Source organism: Mytilus galloprovincialis, chromosome 1 (genome assembly GCF_965363235.1).
Source record: "Mytilus galloprovincialis chromosome 1, xbMytGall1.hap1.1, whole genome shotgun sequence".
NCBI lineage: Eukaryota > Metazoa > Mollusca > Bivalvia > Mytilida > Mytilidae > Mytilus > Mytilus galloprovincialis.
In genome coordinates, this window is record NC_134838.1 from 102,508,275 (window position 1) to 102,531,467 (window position 23,193).

Consider the following 23,193-nt stretch of genomic DNA (forward strand, 5'->3'; position numbering starts at 1 on the left):
TCAGTTAACCAATTGTCATCCCAAGAAAACAAACAGGAACTGTCGTGTGAAAATGAGTCAAAACAAGTGAATATTCTAATGTTTTGAGAAGAATTGACTGTCAAAATGTTCGGCAGTAAAAAGAAACAAGCACCAGATCCCCCCAAACGAAAGGGGGCTTCTCTTGCAAATCAGGTAACTGTCCACAGTGGCTCTTAGTCTTATGACAGCTGACACCTGTCTAATAAAAAAATTATACACAAAATATGTATATTTACATTCACTTTAAATTAAGCCAGGTAAAGAGACTTTTAGTCATAGTGCTTTGATATGAGGTAGGAGTTATCTTGAAAAGATGATGAAGTTTGTGTCCAGATTGGGAAAGACAGTTTCCCTTTTTTTTTCTTTGTAATTCACTAATTCAGTAATTGAGAAACAACACGTTTGACAGTTAATGTATGTCACTTTCACCAGTAAAGTTTGTCATTAATCAGAAAATCAATGCATGTTTCTGTTAGAAGAATCATTTGGGGATGAAATGAGTGTCTTCTTACCTGTCATACCTGTCAACCTAAGAAAAAGAAAATGCAGGTCGGAAGCAAGTTAACTCGTACCAATGAAAACTCGTACCATGTTAACTTGTACCAAAAAAGTAAACTCGTACTAACGAAAAGTCGTACCACTGGGAAGTCGCACCATTAAAAATATTTTCAAGAATACGAATGTTTTATGGTGTTTTTTCTTTGTAAATTTAATGAAAAAAAGTTGAATTACTGGAATTTTATACTGGATTTTAATGAAAACTTAGACAAAAATACGTTATTTTCTTAATTACCCTGCTAATTAATATTATATTCCTTTGATTGTGTGATTAAATTAATACATTCCTTTGATTGTGTGATTATTGGTTGATTATTAACTTATCAACTTGTTTAATCATATTATAACATTTTGATTGTTGTTATATACTTTAACAGCTTGGAATTAAATATATAATGTTTATTATTAAATGAAATTCCTAATTATCAAAACACAAGCTGATATGAGTTGTCTCAAAGCTCACTTTCCTCATAAAATGGGGCATGTTTGTGTGGCCCCTCATAACCACAATGGAAGACGACAACTGTATATGGACACAAGCTAGTAATAAGATGGAAAAAGTCCAGACAATATGAAGTGCAGACCGAGTCACCTACAACACAAAAGACACGGAAATGGTCATCAAAAGCTAGATCTGACAGGAACAAATGCCGTCTAGAAGCTTACATAGCTAAGAAGTCCGCACCATCGACCTCCAAACCGACGACAAGTGAGAATGGAGAACCTGCTAAAAAAAAATGTCTAGAAAATGACCTTGATGTAGAGCTTACCAACAATACCGAAGAGAACGGAGAAAATACCGCTCAACATACAGAGGAAATGATTACACAGGAAGAACCGTTAATCACAGTACCCAAAGATGACAGAACACTATCCTGTAAACCACACGAGCATCCCGCCTGCACAACAGGTGCCGAGGGTCAACTTTCAGCAAGTTATGCAGGAATGGAAAAAACTGAACGAACTTCAAGATACAGGATAGGAAAGATAACTCTCGACCTCTCACAAAAGACCTTTCTGTTCGAGGTGGAAAAGGAAAACAGTTTTATCCTTGTTTATTCAGATAAACTGTACCCCTATAAACTAATCGAAAAAGAAAAAGATCCGATTTTCTATAGCGCCATCAAAAGAAGTCATGACCACTAGTTAGACATACGAGACAAGATGAATTTCTTGTACTCAGAAGAACGTAAATTGAACATCGAAGAAGTGGGTAAGAAGAACAATTTGAAATTGAGAAAAATAGATAAAATATATGAGCCCAAACCTGTTAAATATCCTTAACTGTTATATCTTTGTGTTAACTGGGCGAGATAAGCCCACCCCTGTTCTTGCCCTAAAAAAAAAAAAACTGTATATGGACACAAGCCATTTAGAGGAAGACACAAGAAATTGGTTTGCAGGTATGATTTTTTTTAACATATATAGATAAGTAGACTAAGTATGTTGTAACAACAACTTCAACATGCGGAAAACACCGACCAGTAAATTGATAATTGAACATGGACTATTAGTGTGACCATTAGTGCTTCTTGAATGTTTATTTTTCTATATGTAACAATAGTGCCAATTATTATATAACAATAGTGCCAGTTATCTTTGAAAACATTATTGTATTAATGTAATACCATGTGAAATCTTAAATGTAAAAAGATGATATAGATGTGAATAAAACATAAGGTGTATCTCTTGAGAGAAAAAAATAATAATATTTGATGTTTTGTTAATTTTTTATAGATGATTGTTATTGAAATTGGTAAATAAAGCATCAAAATAAAATATATATCCTTTGTTATTCTGCCAGTACTACCATTAAGCCTACTGGCCATTCATAATACCATTATTCACAATATAGATGGACAGTCAAACTCATAACTCATAAATAGAAATAAACTTAAAATATTATGCTGCCAACACTACTATTACGTCTACTGGCTATTCACAATACCATTAGAACCAGGGATGGACAATCAAACTCATAAAAGAAATAAACGCCATTGCTAATAAATAATAGCACACAAGACCATGACAACATAGCAAACGAAAGACTAATCTGGTATCATTTACTTTCCTCTGAAGGTGTCCCTACTATTTATCATAATGCCATGCATATCTCACACATTAAATGAACATGACTTTACTTCAAATCTTAAAAGAAGTTGTCATATTTTGTTAACAACACATAGAAGTATTTAACGACCGTGAATGGCTATATTACCCTTACCCGGTTGGTCTATCATTGCAACAAATGGAAGTTTTTAACGACATTGACTGGCTTTACAGCCCTTGCACGGTCAGTAATCATTGCAAGGTGCAGAATATTATATATAAAAAATTTCATACTTTTAACATGTTGGTCATAAACAATTTACAACCTTTAAAACACACTTAATTAATTCTTTCAATGAATAAAATTTCTTTGAGAAACCAAAAAAAAGTACCCAAATCTATTCAATGTAACTGATTTGGAATGATTAAAAATTAAATCCAATGGTTATCAGTAAAAGTTTAAAAAAGAGTGTATTCAAGGGAGACAACAAATCAAATCTGCCAAGGAATTGTCTATATCTAATACACATGGAACATTAGCTACAGATTGGTCATTGTACTTTCAAATTATATACATTTTACAGACGCAAGAGGTATTGAGAAAAATAACAGTATATATTCATAATTAAACACCAATCCAATGCAGTAACGTACCACTGCTAACTCGTACCAACTTATTTAAATCATTTAAATAAGTTGGTACGAGTTAGCAGTGGTACGAATTTACATTGGTAAGAGTTTCTTTTTAGTGGTACGAGTTTACAATGGTACAGGTTAACTATAATTCTGCCGGTCATCCGGCAATGAATTTTGAAGAATAAAATCTCAAGTCATTACGCCAGGGGTCACCTCACCAGGTGAAGTGAGCGACAAAGTCGCTCTATTTGTCGCTCTAGGTCTCCCCACTTCTTTTCTTATTAAAACACTAGAATGGCATTTTACAGATGGGTATAGGAGACATAGAAAACATGATGTACGGAGATGTTGATAATGATGAAGACTTGGAGGCAGAGTTATTGGCCCTGCAAGGAGAAGACAATCCTGTCAGGAGAAAACCAAAACAGCAGCAAAAAGGTGATTATTATTTTAGAAATAAATTTACAATAACATTCAAATTTTAGTAGTAAATTATACTCATCTTATGGCTGTGCTTTATAATGTTTATCATAGAAGCAAATTTAAACAAATTACAGTTGAGTACTTTAAAAGTAGTTTTTAATGTCAGATATATGATTTTTCCAAATTGAACAAATTTGCTTAAGAAATAAGAGGTTTGAATCATTAAGTTTCCTCCAATAATAAGACTGTCTGTGTACCTAATTCAGATTGGCAGTAAATTATATAGTATTTATTTTTACTTTGTTTTAGCTTTAACAATGGCTGATTTAGACAAGTATTCCAAGATAGCAGAAATAAATGAAGATGATGATGATGAAGATGTATCAGATACAGAGGATCCAGATTTACTGGTATGAACTCAGAATATCTAGATTTTTTAAGATTGCAAAGTTTTGCCTTTGTAATTTGGTATGGATGTGTCATCATCATTGTTCATCTAGAATAGATACAAATAACTTAGATAAATTAGTAGACCTTTAAAAATAATTTAGATTTTCTCCCTTGCACACTGCTCCTATTATACATGTACCAAAAATTTGAAACCCTTATACAGCCTTTTCAGCAAGGAAGTGAGGTTCAGACACACATTTATTGCCACATGCATGTTCTATATTGTTCCCCAATTAAACACATTCTCATTTAAAACAAAATTTAGAATCATTTGATAGTTGAATGAAGGTTTACAGCTTAAGAATATAAAACTGATTATTGTGAAACATTTATATATTAATTACCTTTATATAACAGGCTGAGTTAGAAGATTTATCAACAGAAGAAGATACTGAACCTGGTACTACCAGTCCATCAACAGGAGGTAAAGAAGATCAAGTTATTCTATTGGTGGAAAGATTGTCAATGTATGAGGCAGGAGTAGAAAGTGCTAAGTCTGCAGGTGATACCTCTAAACAAAAGAGATATGATAGAGGACTTAAGGTACATTTTTGATTGATTACTTATAACACTTCTTTTTTCTCTAAATTTTGATATGAAGTATAATGACAGAATACAGGACTTAGTCTTTCTGATTTTAATCAAAGCTTAACATTATCAAAATATGATTTGTAAAAGGCTGATTATTAGAATATTACAATTTGATGCAACACAGTTAGGGATAAATGATAGGTGATAGTGTGGGCAATAAAATATAATACGTTTTTTTTTAATTCTGTTTCTTATGATTATGTTAAATAAAATGTAAAATTGTATATTTTTTCAGTAGTAAAATTATTTTTATAAGAGGGTTCATCTAGTTCTCAATTTTCCAATAGAATCCAAAGAATGTAATATAAATTTGATGTGGCATATAGTTATATTCTTCATGTTTGTGTTATTATTTTCATGCAAGTTTCTTTTATTTTGTAGATTTATTTAAGTAATCAAAATTAAAAAAAAAAACAGTTTTAAATTATGATTCTCTGAATTTTTTACAGACAATACAGGATTTATTGAAAAAGGCTCAACAAGGAAAAACTATTGATGAAAGTGATATACCACCTGCTATCACTGTTAGTGCACAAGCTAAACAAAGACCAGGTATGGTTAATATAAAGATGAAGAGATGTATGATCGCAAATGAGTCAACTATCCAGAGGATGTGGATTAGACTTACATTATTGTTATAATAAGTATCTTCAGACCAAATAAAAGTTGAATTTGATGAAACTATAGAAAAAAAATTGTATAAGGAAAAACATATGTTCTGTTTCTGGTTCAGAACAAAACATAAGTAGAGTAAGTTATTCAGATTTTATAACTATGTTCCAAATTTGCAATGATTTTTAATGAAACTTTTCATTTAGTAAATTTTTTTTAAGAGATGGTCCGAGACCGCAATTGTCGTCCCTCGATTTTCGTTGTCCACGAATGTAGTCCCTAGTGTGGACAGTGTGTTACTTGCCAATTTTTTGTATACCCCTTCCAAATGTATTTCTCCATGTTTTATGCCTCAAATAGCAAGTCAAGGGATGAAATGACACTGTCAAATAATTTGGGTCATGAATTTTAAAATAAAGTAGTGATTTGGTCCAGTTGAAAAAGGTTAAAAATTAGCACTTCGGAAGCTGTCAAAAGATTTCGAGACCCCCTTAAGGGCATATCCAACAGTTTAAGGGGAGGTAATAACAAACGAAACTGTTGACTATTGTTTCCCGTAATTTAACGTTGTTTCAACGACGTCATAACAGGATCACCATTGGCTATGGCCGTCTGGCAAGGGCGGTTTCTTTCCTCAAAGGAAAGGGCACGGCGGGAATCGACAGAAAACTCATACAGAATATATTAACAGAAATAGAAGTCATATCTTAAAAGATGTTGTCCTCTTGGTCCATTATAAAAGAACTGCAATTATCTTTATAATTATAGACCATACTCACTTCAGTTTACGTTTTATTAAAATTATCTTCAATATACAGTACAGTAGAGAACAACGAGCACAAATGCGTAATAATTTATTTTTCCATTAGAATGCGACACAAAGTGTAATTAATTCTTTATCAAACTTATCCGAGATTTTGTCATTCAGGATAGAAATCTCAAAGTTTGATTTGACTTGAGAAAGATTAAAAAAATTGGTCTCTTGAAAAAAATAAAATACGACATAAACTAACATGTATCATTGCATCTAGCATCTAGCTTTGCATTGAAGTGCTAATATACAGAAGCTTTTTAAATGATAAACGACACCGTAATAAAAAAAAAAAATGAAATAGGACAACATTGTAATATATCCACTGACATACAAGTAAAACATATCTGACGATTTTAGTGTTCACTTATGTATGAGGAATTAAATAAATATAATTTAACAAACATAAAAAAAAAACGGTGTAAGTCTTGACTTATTACCAACCCCCTCTTAAAACCAGTGGTTCCATAATATGATAGGAAAAAAAAACAGCCATCGAAATATCATAATCCAAAATGGGGGGGGGGGGCTAATAGCTTAACTCAAGATTTTGATCACTGTTCAACTTTATTCTAGTACGGTATACGTTTTACCACTAGCAAACCCTTTATCTTAATAATGTATCAATCATTTATTCAGATCCACTTTCGCCTCGTCGTAAATATGCGTGATATATTTGCCACTGGAGCACGGAAGCAATCAATTTATTAGTTGCATATAGTAATATAGTAATGCATAATCATTAGTTCTCAACTGATAATTGTCTTAAACAGTTTTCCAGTTTTGGTAAAAAAATAAAGTTATCTATATTTTATTTTTAAACGAAAATTTTAGAATTTCTTTCCGCAGCTTTCTCTTTGAATTTATTTGTTTGAATAATCAATAATAATATAGTTATTTAGTAGTCTACACCAGTGGTTACATTGTATGCAGCCAAACTAGGTGGAGTTTATTCTCAAGCTATTGTCTTTCTGATCTGTTTTGTAAATTAAAAGTTTTTTTCATGACATCTACAACTGCAAATGGCGCAACAAATGTGTTAAAATCAGCCATATGACTTATTTGAAGATTTATGTTACATTTGTTGTTAAGAGATCTTATTCAAGGTTCGGATATCCCTTGAACCATTTATTTAAATGGTTTTTAAACGTATAGATGCGCAAAACTCTCACTACATTATGCATAGGATATACGACATTTTTATTTCGACTAAACAAGGCTGTAAATTTATACATTCTAGCAGCTAACCGGCCGCAACCAATTATAGCAAAGATATACTGTCGGACGTGAGAAGTCCAGAGATGTGAATATTTCTATATCCTGTCCAATCAATCCTTTTGTTTTGAAAAAGTATTTCAATGTATACATTAATACGACAGCAACCGAACGACACATACAATTTAAAACACTAAGAGTCAACATACATATGTTTGTTAAAGATAGAAGCCTATAAAGAATAAAAAGCCCAAAACTGCAACATGAATAAATAATACAGAGTCAGTGAGTTTTTAGACAAGTGTTTGGTTGCAAAATTTCACTAGCTCTTTATTAATTTCGATATGTGAAATTATAGACGGTGTAATATAAATCAGTGTAAGAAGAACACTTCATTGTAAAACTAACTGAATTTTCATCTCGTCTATATACTAGTTCGTTATAAATAAGAAGATGTGATATGAGATATGAGTGCTATCGAGACAACTATCAAACAAAGTCACAGTCTATAAATACATTTGTCTGTCGTCGCACTGCCTTTAAAAAATTAGCGGGGAAATATAAAGTTATTTCCCGAAACGTCTTAATTTTTGGCGCAATTTGTGAGGCTTACGGAAGGGATTTAGTAAACAATATCATATTTCTCGATTTTTCTCAAAAACGAGTACGGTGACAAATATTTTTCAAAACGTTATGACGTTCCATTTTTTTCAAAGAATAACATATCTCACTTTGGCCAAATCGACACCTTTAGAAATATTTTAATAAATTAAAATGTGCATTTCAAATGTTCATTTCTTGCCGTTGTTTGGGTCCATCATAACGTTTTTGACTTTATTTGAGTAAGAATTAATGCTTTAAATGATAAAGTTAGATTTTTCTTACCATCTTGAATTATTTTGCTTTAATTTGAGCCCCATTATATAAGTATATGTTGATTAAAAATCATATTTAATTTTTTTAAATAAAAAAACGTTTTTTAGAAATATCTTCAAGGGAAAAAATTCTCACCGTCAAAAATAAACTGTTGGATATGCCCTTAACATAAAATTGTCCATATTTTGAGTTAGAGCTGATGAAGTTTTCTATAATTTTGATAAAATTTGTCCCAAAAGTAGTACAAAACACTGTAAAAAATTTATTGAGAAAGCGTAGATGGGATTTTTTTAATTTGCATTTATTGTCTAAAAGAAATGCACTACGAAATAATTGTGGTCTCCGACCAGATGATGTGCAACTTGGCAAACATTTTGTCCAGTTGTATCATAAAAGGACAAATAAAACTGGATAATACTGTAAAGTTTCAAGTTTAATATATCTAGTTCAATTTTCAGGAGGAGTAATGCAACCTGAATCATCACCAACATTCAAACCTACAACAGACTCTAGAAATAAACAGCCTAGCCCATCACCACCTAAACAACCAGCTCTAGAATTGGACAATGAACCAATAAGTCCAGAAACTTCATCACATGGTATTTATTCTGGCATATTGGATTAAGGATTAAACAACACATATTTTCTTTATTTTTTGGAATAGGCAAAAATAGACAATTCATGTCCCCCTCTAGAATACTCCAATTAAGTTAATATCATCATATGAAAATGATTTCAGTCTTATTATAGAGTAAAATGTCACAATTTAGATAAACAAGACAAAAACTACAACGAAGAGTTGTCACATTGGCAATCATACCAATCATCTTATTTTTATATAAGCTATTTACAGTCCACTTTAAGGTACAGTCTAAGGTTTAAGATTTTAAGTGCATGAATAATTTTGTCCGTCCTTCATAGTTAATAGTTTTAAAGATTCTGTATGTATGTTTTAGACCTTGAGACAGAAAAGATGTTAGAGACAAGAAGAGATCAGTATAAAACAGCAGCTTTGCAGGCGAAGCATGCTGGGGATCTTAACACAGCTAAAAGTTATGTACAGATAGCAAAGGTAAACATTTATAGATTAATCTGTCTTTAATGTACAGAACCAAATGTTATGTGCATTTTTAATTGTAAGTATGTAAATTGCATATGAGAATGCAGTATTTTAAGCTATATGACATACTGCATCTTACTATTTAACTTACAGTTTTAAAACAGATTGTTCTACCTGGACACATAAATATGACTTAGAACAGTCTGTTTTTACTCTTAATCTTATATATATGATAATTTCACGTTTTGCAGAACAGCACCATTTATCAATTTTAATGTTTTACTTTAAACATGCAGGAGTTTGACTCAAAATATTCTGCATTTAAGACAGGTATGGTACCATTAGACCATATATAGAATGTAGTATAACAGGCAGACATGTGGTGACTTTACACAGCTTAAAGTTATTTACAGATATCAGAGATAAAAAAAAAAAAAATGTATATAATAAGAATTATGGCACCTGAAAATTACCTTGACTACCTTTTTTTTGCAGATAACTTGTAGATAGAAAAACTTGAAAGCCTTATGATAATTTGGTGAAGGCTTTAATAAAAGTACAGTCGATTGTTTGATTAATATGTTTGTGTTTATATTCACAGCAATTTGATAATGTATTGACGGCCTTAAAATCAGGACAAGCCATAGATTTATCAAAGATGCCACCTCCTCCTTCATCACCTGGTAAGTAACTTAAAATCAGGACAGGCCATAGAATTAAAAAATGCCACCTTTCATCTTCTCCTGATAAGAAACTTAGAAACAGAACAGGCCATATAATTCTAAGATACCACCTTCTTTCATCACCTGGTAAGTTACTTAAAATCAGGACAGACCATAAATTTATCAAAGATGCCACTTCCTCTGGTAAGCCTCTTGTCTTATGTAGATTAAAGGTAGTTTATGGGTTTGGACTTTATTACATGTGTGACATGCAAAACTTCAATATCTTTTTAAATCATTCAATTAACTGTTTACATCTGCTCAAAATTAGTGCAGGTATATGATGTCTTATTAATAGGTCTTCTTCACAGTCTTATAAGACTTTCCATTGATGTTTATGTGCAAAAATATTGTTAGTAATAAAAGGTATTTTTTGTAGGAAGCACAAGTAAAGCAGTGCCACCTGTACAGACATCATCAAGAACAGAAAAATCAACAAATCAGGGAGCTGGTGAGGAAGACAATACACCTGCTCCATCAGCTGAAGGTATACACATAATTGATTAGATAAAATATTATATAGAATCTTTTTCACTTGGTTGTCAATCACTAAATATGTGGTAGTGAGTATAGGAAAGGATGATAAGGGAAAATAACATTAAATTTGATCAATTTAAAAAAAATTGGCCCTCTTGTGTTTTGATATGCTTTGTTAAGCCATGTAAAAAAAGGGAAATAATTTAGATAAATTGTTTTTCAATAAAAATTGTAAGACACAAATTGCAAGAAATATTTTTGCATGAATAATGTAATAAATTGTAACTCTTCATCAAAAGTGAATGACAGGTGCAAAAGTAAAATCACTGCCAAGACATGCCTTATGGTTCTATCAAAAACACTGAAAATGAAAAGATGAAATACACAACCGCACCATATCAATTTTGGAAATTAGATATAAAATAACTAAAAAATTATTGCAAAAGAAATATATGAAATATCTATCAGACAAAGTATTTTTTTTTGTTAATCTACTTTTCAACCTTTTAAACAATTGTTTCTGTTGTACGAGATAACACTTATGATTATTTTGTAGAATCAAGGAAAGTATTTAAAGCACCAGAACCCCCTAAAACAATAATGGAGGCATTAGAACAAAGACTTGAGAAATATAAATCAGCTGAGGCAGAAGCAAAGGCTGCTGGAGAGGGATCTAAAGCAAGGAGGCATGGTAGAATTGTTAAGGTAATTGTTATACCATACCTCTAATGTATGAATATACTAACTTATGAACATTCCAACCTTTGAACAAATAATTTGAGTGCAACAAATGTATTTTTTACATGTGGATTTTGAAGTAAGGTAACTGCATGTTTTAAGGAGAAACTAGGAGAAGAAGTTTTTTTCTAAATAAGTTATTTTCATAATGATTTATAACATACAGACATGAGCATAGCTTTTATGAAATGGTGAAATTATGTATATAAATATATATATCTTTGATTGTAGCAATATCAAGATTCCATTAAAGCAAGTAAATCTGGGAAGCCATTAAATTTAGAAGAATTACCATGCCCACCAGGTTTGTAACAATTCATTATCATTTGATTCCTAAGTGGCAAGCTATATTTGTAATTGGAAGGTTATCATTATTGAAAATTTAAAGGTGTCCTTTCTGTCTCATCCAAGTATTTTTATGCCCCATTTATGGGCATTATGTTTTCTGGTCTGTGCGTCCGTTCGTCCGTCTGTTCGTTCGTCCGTTCGTCCGTCTGTCCCGCTTCAGGTTAAAGTTTTTGGTCGAGGTAGTTTTTGATGAAGTTGAAGTCCAATCCACTTGAAACTTAGTACACATGTTCCTTATGATATGATCTTTCTAATTTAAATGCCAAATTAGAGTTTTGACCCCAATTTTACGGTTCACTGATAGAAAATGATAGTGCAAATTTCAGGTTAAAGTTTTTGGCTTCAGGTTAAAGTTTTTGGTCAAGGTAGTTTTTGATGAAGTTGAAGTCCAATCAACTTGAAACTTAGTATACATGTGCCCTATGATATGATCTTTCTAATTTAAATGCCAAATTAGAGTTTTGACCCCAATTTTACGGTTCACTGAACATAGAAAATGATAGTGCAAATTTCAGGTTAAAGTTTTTGGCTTCAGGTTAAAGTTTTTGGTCAAGGTAGTTTTTGATGAAGTTGAAGTCCAATCAACTTGAAACTTAGTATACATGTGCCCTATGATATGATCTTTCTAATTTAAATGCCAAATTAGAGTTTTGACCCCAATTTTACGGTTCACTGAACATAGAAAATGATAGTGCAAATTTCAGGTTAAAGTTTTTGGCTTCAGGTTAAAGTTTTTGGTCAAGGTAGTTTTTGATGAAGTTGAAGTCCAATCAACTTGAAACTTAGTATACATGTGCCCTATGATATGATCTTTCTAATTTAAATGCCAAATTAGAGTTTTGACCCCAATTTTACGGTTCACTGAACATAGAAAATGATAGTGCAAATTTCAGGTTAAAGTTTTTGGCTTCAGGTTAAAGTTTTTGGTCAAGGTAGTTTTTGATGAAGTTGAAGTCCAATCAACTTGAAACTTAGTATACATGTGCCCTATGATATGATCTTTCTAATTTAAATGCCAAATTAGAGTTTTGACCCCAATTTTACGGTTCACTGAACATAGAAAATGATAGTGCAAATTTGAGGTTAAAGTTTTTGGTCAAGGTAGTTTTTGATAAAGTAGAAGTCCAATCAACTTGAAACTTAGTATACATGTTCCCTTTGATAAGATCATTCTAATTTTAATGCCAAATTAGAGAATTTATTCCAATTTCACAGTCCTTTAAACATAGAAAATGATAGTGTGAGTGGGGCATCCGTGTACTGTGGACACATTCTTGTTAAAAAATGATTTTAGTTTTTTGTGGGTTTTTTTAGGGCAACTGACTCAAAACTAAACTTTTGTATAGTCCTTAGTTTTGTAAACTTTTTAAAAATTCTTATTCACCATAAAAAAGGACCAGTGAAAACTAAAATTAGCTTTAACTTTTAAACCTCATATAAAGTTTAACCCAAAGACCAGTATAGTATAGCCTTTTTAATCAGGATTAAGCATTTCATTGTTTCCTGTTTATCTATTCATGTCATTTTGAGCCTTTTGATTTCTGTGGTGTATTTTTTAAATTAGTTTGTTATTCTTATGGTTAAAACCTTTAATTTTATTACTTTTAGGTTATGCCCCCTTTCCAACAGAGTCGTCACCAGCAAAATCAGCCCCAGCAGCAAGTCCTTCACCACAGAAGACTGTTCCACAACCTGCAGCCACTTCAGTTCAACAGGAAACCACACCCCAAAAAAGTCCAAGTAGCACTTCACAGAAGGCTAAACCATGTATGTAATATTGTGCTCACTAAAAAAAATGTATAATGTAAATCTCAAATCCAATTATTCAGAGTTTCTTCATTAAGTTTGAAAATAGAATCAAGACTAACATTTTTAACTGGATTTTTGTGACAAAAATATCGGTTATTGATTTGGGGATGTACGGCGGGCGGGCGGCAATCAAATGTTGTCCGTGCATTAACTCATGAACCGTTCAAGCAAAGCTTTTAAAATTTTAATATGTTGTTACTGACAACTAAATGAAGGTCAAGTTCAATAATGGCGATTTTGACTTTTACCGTTCAGGAGTTATGGTTCTTGAAAGATTGAAAAATTGAGTTTCCAGTCGTGTCTGTGCATTTACGCATGAACTGTTCTACCAAAGCTTCCCGAATTTTAATATGTTGTTACCGATGACAAAATGGAGGTCAAGTTCAATAATGACGATTTTGACTTTTACGGTTCAGGAGTTATGGTTCTTGAAAGATTGAAAAATGGAGTTTCCAGTGGTGTCCGTGCATTTACGCATGAACTGTTCTACCAAAGCTTCCCAAATTTTATTATATTGTTACTGATGACAAAATGGAGGTCAAGTTCAATAATGACAATTTTGACTTTTACCGTTCAGGAGTTATGGTTCTTGAAATATTGAAAAATGGTGTTTCCAGTCGTGTCCGTGCATTTTCTCATAAACCATTCAACCAAAGCTTGTGAAATTTTTATATGTTGTTACTGATGACAAAATAGAGGTCAAGTTAAATAATGACGATTTGACTTTTACCGTTCAGGAGTTATGGTTCTTGAAAGATCGTAAAATGGCGTTTCCATTCACGTTGTTGCATTTACTAAAGAACCATTCAATCTAAGCTTTTCAAATTTTAATATGTTGATACTGACTACAAAATGGAGGTCAAATTTCACTTTCAGCATTCATCAGTTATGGTTCTTGTGATATTGCCAGGACACAAATAAATGTTAATAAATCCGGTTTGCTGTCGTTGTGACAGCCTCTTGTTTTGAAATCATGTGAATTAGTACCATCAAATTTTAATCAATACAAGTTACACAAGTTACATTATTTTGAAAGAAGACAATCTTGAAGAAAGAAAAAAATACTGCCCCTTTACAGCAAAATGCCTAGAGTGTGCAGGTAAAGTTAATATTTTTGGTTAGCTTGCTTGTTAGCTAAACCATGAAATCAGTATAAGGTTAACTATACTACCATTCTTTTGAAGTAGTCTAATCCTACAGACATATAGATTGATTCACTGTTAGACTAGTTACTCTTAGAGGAGTGTAGTATACCAAACCTAATAATGACATCACGGCTCAGCTAGCAAGCAAGCTAACCAAAGATATTACCATAACCAACACACTCAAGGCATTTTACTGTAACTTTTACGTTACTTTTGTTATTGCCTTGTCAAGTATCTTTAATATGAAATTACAGTGACCATGGAGGAAGATGAAGGTATGATAATTAATGACTCAGAAACTACTTTTTTTAAGAGATCTCAAATATCACTAATTATATAAGATTGATACAATTTCTTGCATCTTCTAGTTTCAAGGTCAGTAAAATGTGGTATCAGTGACTTATTTTCATGATCCTCAGGCTTTTTAAATAGCTTGAAATTCCTATGCAGTTCTCTTATAAATGTTATAAACAAAAATTCTCAGAAGGAAAAAAATACAAATTGAATGCCAGTTAACCAAGCTTTACTTCCTTACAAGCATGCATAAACTTCTTTTCTATTGATGATTCTGTAATTTTTTACCCCCAATCTTTTGACACTGAACCTACAGCTAAAGGTGCTGCACTGCTGTATCCAGTTTTCCTTTGTTTGTAATATTTAAACATCTGTCATATATATAAAAAATCAGATGTGGTGTGATTGCCAATGAGACTATCCTTCACAAGAGACCAAATGACACAGAAATTAACAACTATAGGCCTCCACACAGCCTTCAATAATGAGCCAGTACCACATTGTCAGCTATAAAAGGCCCCAGAAACACAAATGTAAAACAATTCACACTAGAGAGCTAACTGCCTAATTTAGGTACAAAATAATGAATGAAAATCAAATATGTAACACAGCAACAAACAACAATCACTGAATTACACAGAATGTGGCTGGGTTAAACATGTAAGCAGGCACCAATCCTGGGACAGTGGTGTAGCAGTACAATATAAGAACAAACTATAAAAATTAGCTTAAAAATGCTCAACTGATCAGATTGGTACAAATAGAAACACATCTAACAAAAACACATAGTGGACTTGGCCAGGTACTTGTACATATCAACAACAAAAAGTACAGATCTGAGAGTACTCACAGTTACTGACAGCTAGTTCAAAGTCAATAACAACCAATAAAACAATCATGCATTTAAGACTAAATTATCCATCAGTGAACGTGCAACATCCAATGGATTTAGTGTAAAGGTAACATAAACAGAGAAAAACATGACCTTGTGCAATGCCAAGATACAGCTATTGACAGATTGTAGTTCAATAATGCCTTACAAATTGGAATAAAGTTTGCTGTAACAAAACTTTTCACTAGCAACACATATACCACTTTTGTGTGAGAAGAAAAAATACAACTTGAAATCAAAATCATCAGAAATATGTTAAACTTTGATCTTTCCTCCTTTGAATACATCAACAAAGTTAAAAAAAAATAATGTAGAAAAAATTGGTGAGAAATCATAAAAAAAAATGGCTAAATTGTGTCTGTTATATTTAGTTGGTTTAGAGTATTGGAATGGATATTTTTTTCTTTCAATTTGATGCTTTAGATTTAAATTTCCCCAATGCAGTTAGCTTTTGTATCAATGAGACTGTCATTTATAAATCCATATGTTTATCTTCTCCAAACAATACAGGGAATAAGGATTAAATAATTTTCTATGTATGGCCTTAAATCATTACTGTACAAGAGTATCATTTACATATTTGACAGTCTCATTGGTCAATGCTAGAAGTTAAGGGATGAATGAATTGGCATGTTGTTTGTTTATAGACTTTGCAAATGTTCCAATAATTTAAATCTTGATCCAAAGAATTGTGTCAAGTAATAAGATGTTTCAGACTTATTTTAGGTTAGAAAAATAAATGCTTAAATATAAAAAGAAAAAGTAAAAAGTAAAATATTTTTTTCTAAGTTTTACATTTTTAATTGTCCTGAATATGCATTTGATGTTTTCAACAGGAAGTTAAGCAGACACTATTCTAGGCAATCAAACTGTGATGTTTACCAGAGCACTGATACATTAAAAATTGTTCATATTTTTATAAAATGAATTTAAAAAAAAATGTTTTATTAAAAGTAGCAGTTTGTACAAGTATTTATTATAATTGGTTAAATGAATTTTATATTTTGTTTTATTTTTACACACATTGATTGTACATTATAAAAATATATGTGTTAACAAATAATCAATACCAATCCATTGAGTTGGCTTATGAGACACAATATTACATAATATAGTTGAAATAAAATTTTAATGTTAAAGCAAACTGATTATATGTTAACTTTGTATAGTGTTTTGATGTTTACTTTTTCATGCAATAGCAAGTAATTGTGTTTTTCATTGTAAGCTTGAAGTAAAGCTTGATAATTTATTCTGATTTTTTTTAACTGATTGATCATGTTTATAAGTATTTATATTAACTATTTAGCATTTAAGAGAAGTCCTTCCTCAAGAGCTGAGCAAACATCTCATTTCCTGTCAGAGAGAATGAATGAATACAGGACAGCTGCATTGCAGGCCAAGAAAAATAATGATATAGAATTAGCAAAGAAATATATCAGAATTGCTAAGGTATTTAATCATTTTGTCTCTCCTTCTATACTTCAACGGCAGTTTTATTACCATGCAAAGTATTGCAAATTAATTTTTTTAGAGCAAAATGACAAATAAAAATCCTGTCAGTTTCTAATCTCTTGGTGTAAATATAGCTAAAGAACATAAATCCTTTATAAGGTATGACCGACAGATTTTCTTAGTTGAATTAAAAGAAACTTATTGTTTAAAAAAACACTTATAGATTTCATACTAAAGTAAAAAGAAATTTGAGTTCTTTCATTCTGAATGAATATCTTAAATTAAAAAGTAGGTACCAGATTGTCACAAGAAGACAAGTCATTTCTTGAAATTTTTAGTAGTCGTATAGATGCAATATACCACTTTTGTCTTTGTCCTTCACCAGAAAAAAACTCGTCAATTATGCGCGCCATTATGACGTCATTTACCAGATAGAGCGAATCGCCTGTATCCCTGCACTATTAACGTTCATCAAGCGTCTTAGTGATCATCATTGCGCAGGATCAACTAGAAATAATGTTTGTTCCATTGGTACTTAATCATAATTCCCTTATGACAACAGTGCTGAATCTCAATTATGAGAATTCAATTTGCCGAATAATTCATGCAAGATAGCATCATAGTTTTCCAACCACTTGCTCAACAGAAAGGAAGTGAAGACGCCCCTACACGCCGGCAAATAATGGTCACTAAAACCAAACTTTTTGACAGAAATGCATTGAACTCGAAAGTTGTCTATTGTATGCATTTATGCTTGTAAAATACAACAGTTTAGTTGAAAAAAATACTAGTTTGTAATTTGAAGAAAATTGTTTTGTGAAATGTAAATGAACAGGTTTTTAACCGGATTTTTGTGACAAAAATGTCGGTTATTGATTTGGGGATGTACGGCGGGCGGTCGGGCGGGCGGGCGGGCGGGCGGGCGGGCGGCAATCAAATGTTGTCCGTGCATTAACTCATGAACCGTTCAACCAAAGCTTTTAAAATTTTAATATGTTATTACTGACAACTATACGAAGGTCAAGTTCAATAATGACGATTTTGACTTTTACCGTTCAGGAGTTATGGTTCTTGAAAGGCGGCAATCAAATGTTGTCCGTGCATTAACTCATGAACCGTTCAACCAAAGCTTTTAAAATTTTAATATGTTATTACTGACAACTATACGAAGGTCAAGTTCAATAATGACGATTTTGACTTTTACCGTTCAGGAGTTATGGTTCTTGAAAGATTGAAAAATGGAGTTTTCGGTCGTGTCCGTGCATTTACTCATGAACTGTTCTACTAAAGCTTCCCAAATTTTAATATGTTGTTACTGATGACAGAATGGAGGTCAAGTTCAATAATGACGATTTTGACTTTAACCGTTCAGGAGTTATGGTTCTTGAAAGATTGAAAAATGGAGTTTCCAGTCGTGTCCGTGCATTTATGCATGAACTGTTCTAGCAAAGCTTCCGAAATTTTAATATGCTGTTACTGATGACAAAATGGAGGTCAAGTTCAATAATGACGATTTTGACTTTTACCGTTCAGGAGTTATGGTTCTTGAAAGATTGAAAAATGGCGTTTCCCGTCGTGTCCGTGCATTTTCTCATGAACCATTCAACCAAAGCTTTTGAAATTTTAATATGTTGTTACTGATGACAAAATAGAGGTCAAGTTCCATAATGACGATTTTGACTTTTACCGTTCAGGAGTTATGGTTCTTGAAAGATCGTAAAATGGCGTTTCCATTCACGTTGTTGCATTTACTCATGAACCATTCAATCTAAGCTTTTCAAATATTATTATTTCAAAATGTTGATACTGATGACAAAATGAAGGTCAAATTTGATATTGATGATTTTCACTTTCACCATTCATCAGTAATGGTTCTTGTGATATTGCCAGGACACAAATAAATGTAAATAAATCCGGTTTGCTGTCGTTGTGACAGCCTCTTGTTAAAGTATTTTACACTGATGTATAATTTTTCAGGGTTTTGAACCAATGATAATAGCAGCAGAATCTGGACTCCCTGTTGACATGTCTCAGGTAATTATGTAATGATTGAGTTCAATTAATATGGTATTATTTGTTATGAGCAGAGTTCATTGACATCTATTGAGGCAGTATTGGGTTGTAGTTTACTGTTAATAAAAAGAAGAGCAAATGTTTTGTTTATGCATACAGATAACAATTGGGGAAAAGATGTAAGGGGGTATGAGTAGGTTAAACACAAGTTTAATGTTAAAGGACAATTATATTTTATGTTATCGCTATTTTACAAATTTTTCCCTTGATATGACTGACTGATAATTTCTTTTCTCAGCACAGTAGACGGTTACGAAAATTCATCGCGACACACATGCTTTTGTCAATGAAATTAACATGTTTTCAAAGGTAAAATAGTGATGAACAGATAATCATTGGTCATCTCAACTTGATTGCTTTTCTCACTTTGCTGTACAGGCTCAAGTAAGAAAATGTCCAACAATTATTCTTAATTATTTATCAATGTCATGAGTTTTGTATTTTTGTATTTGTTATTTTACTATTTTTGTAGATTCCTCCCTCAATGGTTGAAGATCATGAGACATCAACCGTATCTGTTAGCAGGGAGGACTGTGAACTAAGTGGTGATAGAACAGAAGTCTTTAAGAAACTGGAACAGGACCTCATAACACAAATTAGGGTATTTATACATTGTACAAATACATTACCTGATGGTTATTAGGAAAATTTACAAAATGTAGAACAATAGAACTACCAGGTTAGAGTATTTATGTCCATCTGTCTCTTTTTATTTTCTACTTGTAAACACTCTTACATGCCCACCTTACGAAATAGATATAATAAAGGTTAATGTCAATAGTTATGGTCATATACCAACAAATCAGTGATGATTAATAATTTTTAAGGATGTTATGCAAATTCCAAATGAAACTTCTTTGTAAAAATGCTAATCATATGGAAACTTGAATTGTTAAGGCTCTCATGTCCTATTTATAATTCAATATAAAAGGTTTATGTAGCAATTTTTTTAGGCAAGTTCAATAGCATTTTTTTTAGGCAAGTTCAGTGATAATCAAATACTTTTAAGAGAGTCTCTTGGAAATAGAAATTTAATGGAAAATATCACTGTAACACTCTCACACTCTCAAACCGTTATACTATATCTTTTAAAGATTTGAAGAACCAAATAAATATAAGTTATTGCCTATAGACAGATAAAATATTTAAGCAACATTAAAATGTTCTTTTATTACATTAAAAAGTCAGACATTAAAATGTACTGTTTTTATTTTCAGACCTGTGCTACAAATCAGCAGAATTTCACAAAAATTGGAGATGTTGTTTCATCTGCAAAGTATGTTTAGCTTTTTCAAGGTTTTGTTTTATACATTTAATGCATATATCTTTTTCAGAATTTTTAGGAATGTTCAATATACTGTTATGTACACAGGCAAAATTTGCTCACATGAATTTCACATGAAATTCACATGAAAAATTTCACATGAGATTCACCTCAAACGAGCTTATACATGAAACTCACATGAAAATTTTCACATGCATTTTATTTGAATTGAGATTCACCTGAATTTTATGTGATATTTTTCACATGAATTTCACATAGATTTACACAAAAAAATGGACATTTTTCATGATTTTAATTGAATTTGAAATTTTAAATGTTATTTGAATTACTCTATTTTACAAAATTCATGTGAACTTCACATGAGAAAAACTTACGTGATTTTCATGTGAAATTCACATGAGTTTCACATGAGATTTACATGAAACTCACAAAAAAACAATGTCACGTGAGTTTCACATATAAGCTTGTTTGATTTACGTGCGATTCACATGAATTTAAAATCACATGAAATTGATGTGAGTGAAATTTGCCTGTGTAGCAAAATTGCATTTTTAAATTACATCATTGTAGTTCTACATAAAAAAATCTTTTAATGTTTTCAAACATGATTGTAAAGCTACATTATTTTGTTAAAAGAAAATATTGTTCTATGCAAATTCAAAGTAAGGCATTTTATTACTTTTTATATTACTTCAATATTTATTTAGTTCAAATTTCTAATTATATTTTTTCTAAATCTACAGGTTTGAGAAGATGGAAAAAGGTTGTAGAAAAGATTTAGAATCATTAAAGAATGCTTTCAGACACAATGATCCTGTACCAAAGTTTCATTATGAAAATAGAACTTTCTCATTAGTCAAGTAAGTGTACATGAAAACTTTGATAATTAAAATTAGAAAATATTGTACTTGGTTTTAAGAATTTGACTGATTAAAAGAATGTGTTAGTCTCGTGTAATGTATAATGTTTTACATTTGATATTTATATGATTGCTCACAATGAATGACCAATTGTTTTTCTGTGAAAAATTCTAAAATTGAAATGCATTGTTTATATTTTGTTCTTTTATCGTACTTCTCTGATAACATAATTAAGAAAGGATGAAAATCTCAATGTCTGATAAGAAATTAAATTTGGTATGATTCGTTTCAGGTGCAATACAGATTTAGGAGAAAATGATTTAGAATTGACAGTAGTAAGAGGTTTACAGTATAATGCACCTTCAGGTAAATATGCAATTTATTATTTTGAAACTGTGTGTTTACCTACTTTGTCCTGACGGCTCAGGAAATTTAACAGTCCCTCGACTGGCATTTTACGCAAATACTCCTCCATAACATGATATATCTGTTCAAAATGACCCTGTCTGTTTTCTAATATGATTTTTAGGATGATTATACACTAAGAAAAAAGGTGATATGTGATTGTAAGGAGATGTTGGATTAATAGTCAAAATAAATGAGACAACAATCAAACAACACAAATCCAACAAAAAAAGACACTTAAAAGCTGGGACTGATAGTGAAAATGTTTTAGTCCCACATAAAAGTCACCTCAATGTTTTTAACCATTACCAAAGTAGAAAGTAAAATTGAGAACGGAAATCGGGAAAGAGTCAAAGAGACAACGACCCATCCAAAGAGCAGAAAACAGCCAAAGGCCACCAATGAGTCTCTAATACAGCCAGAAAATCATGCAGGGTTCAGCTGTTTCCTAAACAAAAACTGTACTGAAATTTTTAAATAATATATTAGTAATTTTTAATCTATTACATTTTCAGGGTATTCAGAGAAAGATTTAGACACTTATGTTAAGTTTGAATTTCCTTATCCACAAGTGAGTAATCAGTAGAAATAATCATGTTTAGTTAATGTTGTGAGCTAAGCAGAAGTAAATATCCTGTTAAACACTATTATTGGTTGCTGGTTTTTTTTTAGAAAATATAATACTGAATGAATAAAATGTTGGAACATTTAAGGGTAAAAATGATGAATTGCATAAATTTTTCCAAGCCTGCATACCAATTATAAAATTATGTCCTTGATTGTAATGCAATAATTTACTTGGAAAATTTGTCTGAAAATCATACAAATATCTATGATCACAATGATCTTTAATGATTACCTCTTAAATTAAAGCTAAAAATATGAACAGTAGAATTTAATTGAAAATTAAGAAGTTTGATATCTTATTTTTCCTGGGTGGTTGTTTTAAAATATCTTTGACGAAAGCTAAACCTTGTAATAAAATTGAGAATGGAAATGGGGAATGTGTCAAAGAGACAACAACCCGACCATAGAAAAAACAACAGCAGAAGGTCACCGACAGGTCTTCAATGTAGCGAGAAATTCCCGCACCCAGAGGCATCCCCCAGCTGGCCCCCAAAACAAATATATACCAGTTCAGTGACAACCTTATTTGCATCTAATAACTTTGGAGCAATTTTATAAAAATCAATAAGTGATTGAGGATTTTGTTTCTTCAATGGAACAACATGCCATATTTTAGCCAAAGAAACTACCTTGAGCCTTTAAAGTTGCTTGCATAATATCTGCACATACTAATTGTCAAAGAAGATGGCTGCCATTAGCTGATTTTGATTTTTCTCCAAATACTTGACATATGAGAGTAGTATACCCCATGAACCATTGAATTC

The 23,193-nt window shown here is 31.5% G+C and overlaps 1 protein-coding gene across 1 annotated transcript in view; it reads left to right on the plus strand.

Moving 5' to 3' along the window:
- Positions 1 to 23,193, plus strand: part of LOC143047963 (coiled-coil and C2 domain-containing protein 1-like) — a 41,569-nt gene continuing 18,376 nt past the window's right edge. Inside the window, exons 1-20 of the mRNA XM_076221342.1 lie at positions 1 to 174; positions 3,573 to 3,702; positions 3,997 to 4,097; positions 4,495 to 4,680; positions 5,178 to 5,280; positions 8,701 to 8,841; positions 9,199 to 9,314; positions 9,904 to 9,985; positions 10,404 to 10,429; positions 10,481 to 10,511; positions 11,058 to 11,206; positions 11,471 to 11,543; positions 13,196 to 13,354; positions 17,034 to 17,176; positions 19,157 to 19,213; positions 19,725 to 19,853; positions 20,470 to 20,528; positions 21,281 to 21,397; positions 21,690 to 21,763; positions 22,318 to 22,373. Coding sequence (XP_076077457.1) covers positions 106 to 174; positions 3,573 to 3,702; positions 3,997 to 4,097; positions 4,495 to 4,680; positions 5,178 to 5,280; positions 8,701 to 8,841; positions 9,199 to 9,314; positions 9,904 to 9,985; positions 10,404 to 10,429; positions 10,481 to 10,511; positions 11,058 to 11,206; positions 11,471 to 11,543; positions 13,196 to 13,354; positions 17,034 to 17,176; positions 19,157 to 19,213; positions 19,725 to 19,853; positions 20,470 to 20,528; positions 21,281 to 21,397; positions 21,690 to 21,763; positions 22,318 to 22,373 — 2,001 coding nt within the window. The 5' untranslated portion in view covers positions 1 to 105. The remainder of the gene's footprint in view (positions 175 to 3,572; positions 3,703 to 3,996; positions 4,098 to 4,494; positions 4,681 to 5,177; positions 5,281 to 8,700; positions 8,842 to 9,198; positions 9,315 to 9,903; positions 9,986 to 10,403; positions 10,430 to 10,480; positions 10,512 to 11,057; positions 11,207 to 11,470; positions 11,544 to 13,195; positions 13,355 to 17,033; positions 17,177 to 19,156; positions 19,214 to 19,724; positions 19,854 to 20,469; positions 20,529 to 21,280; positions 21,398 to 21,689; positions 21,764 to 22,317; positions 22,374 to 23,193) is intronic.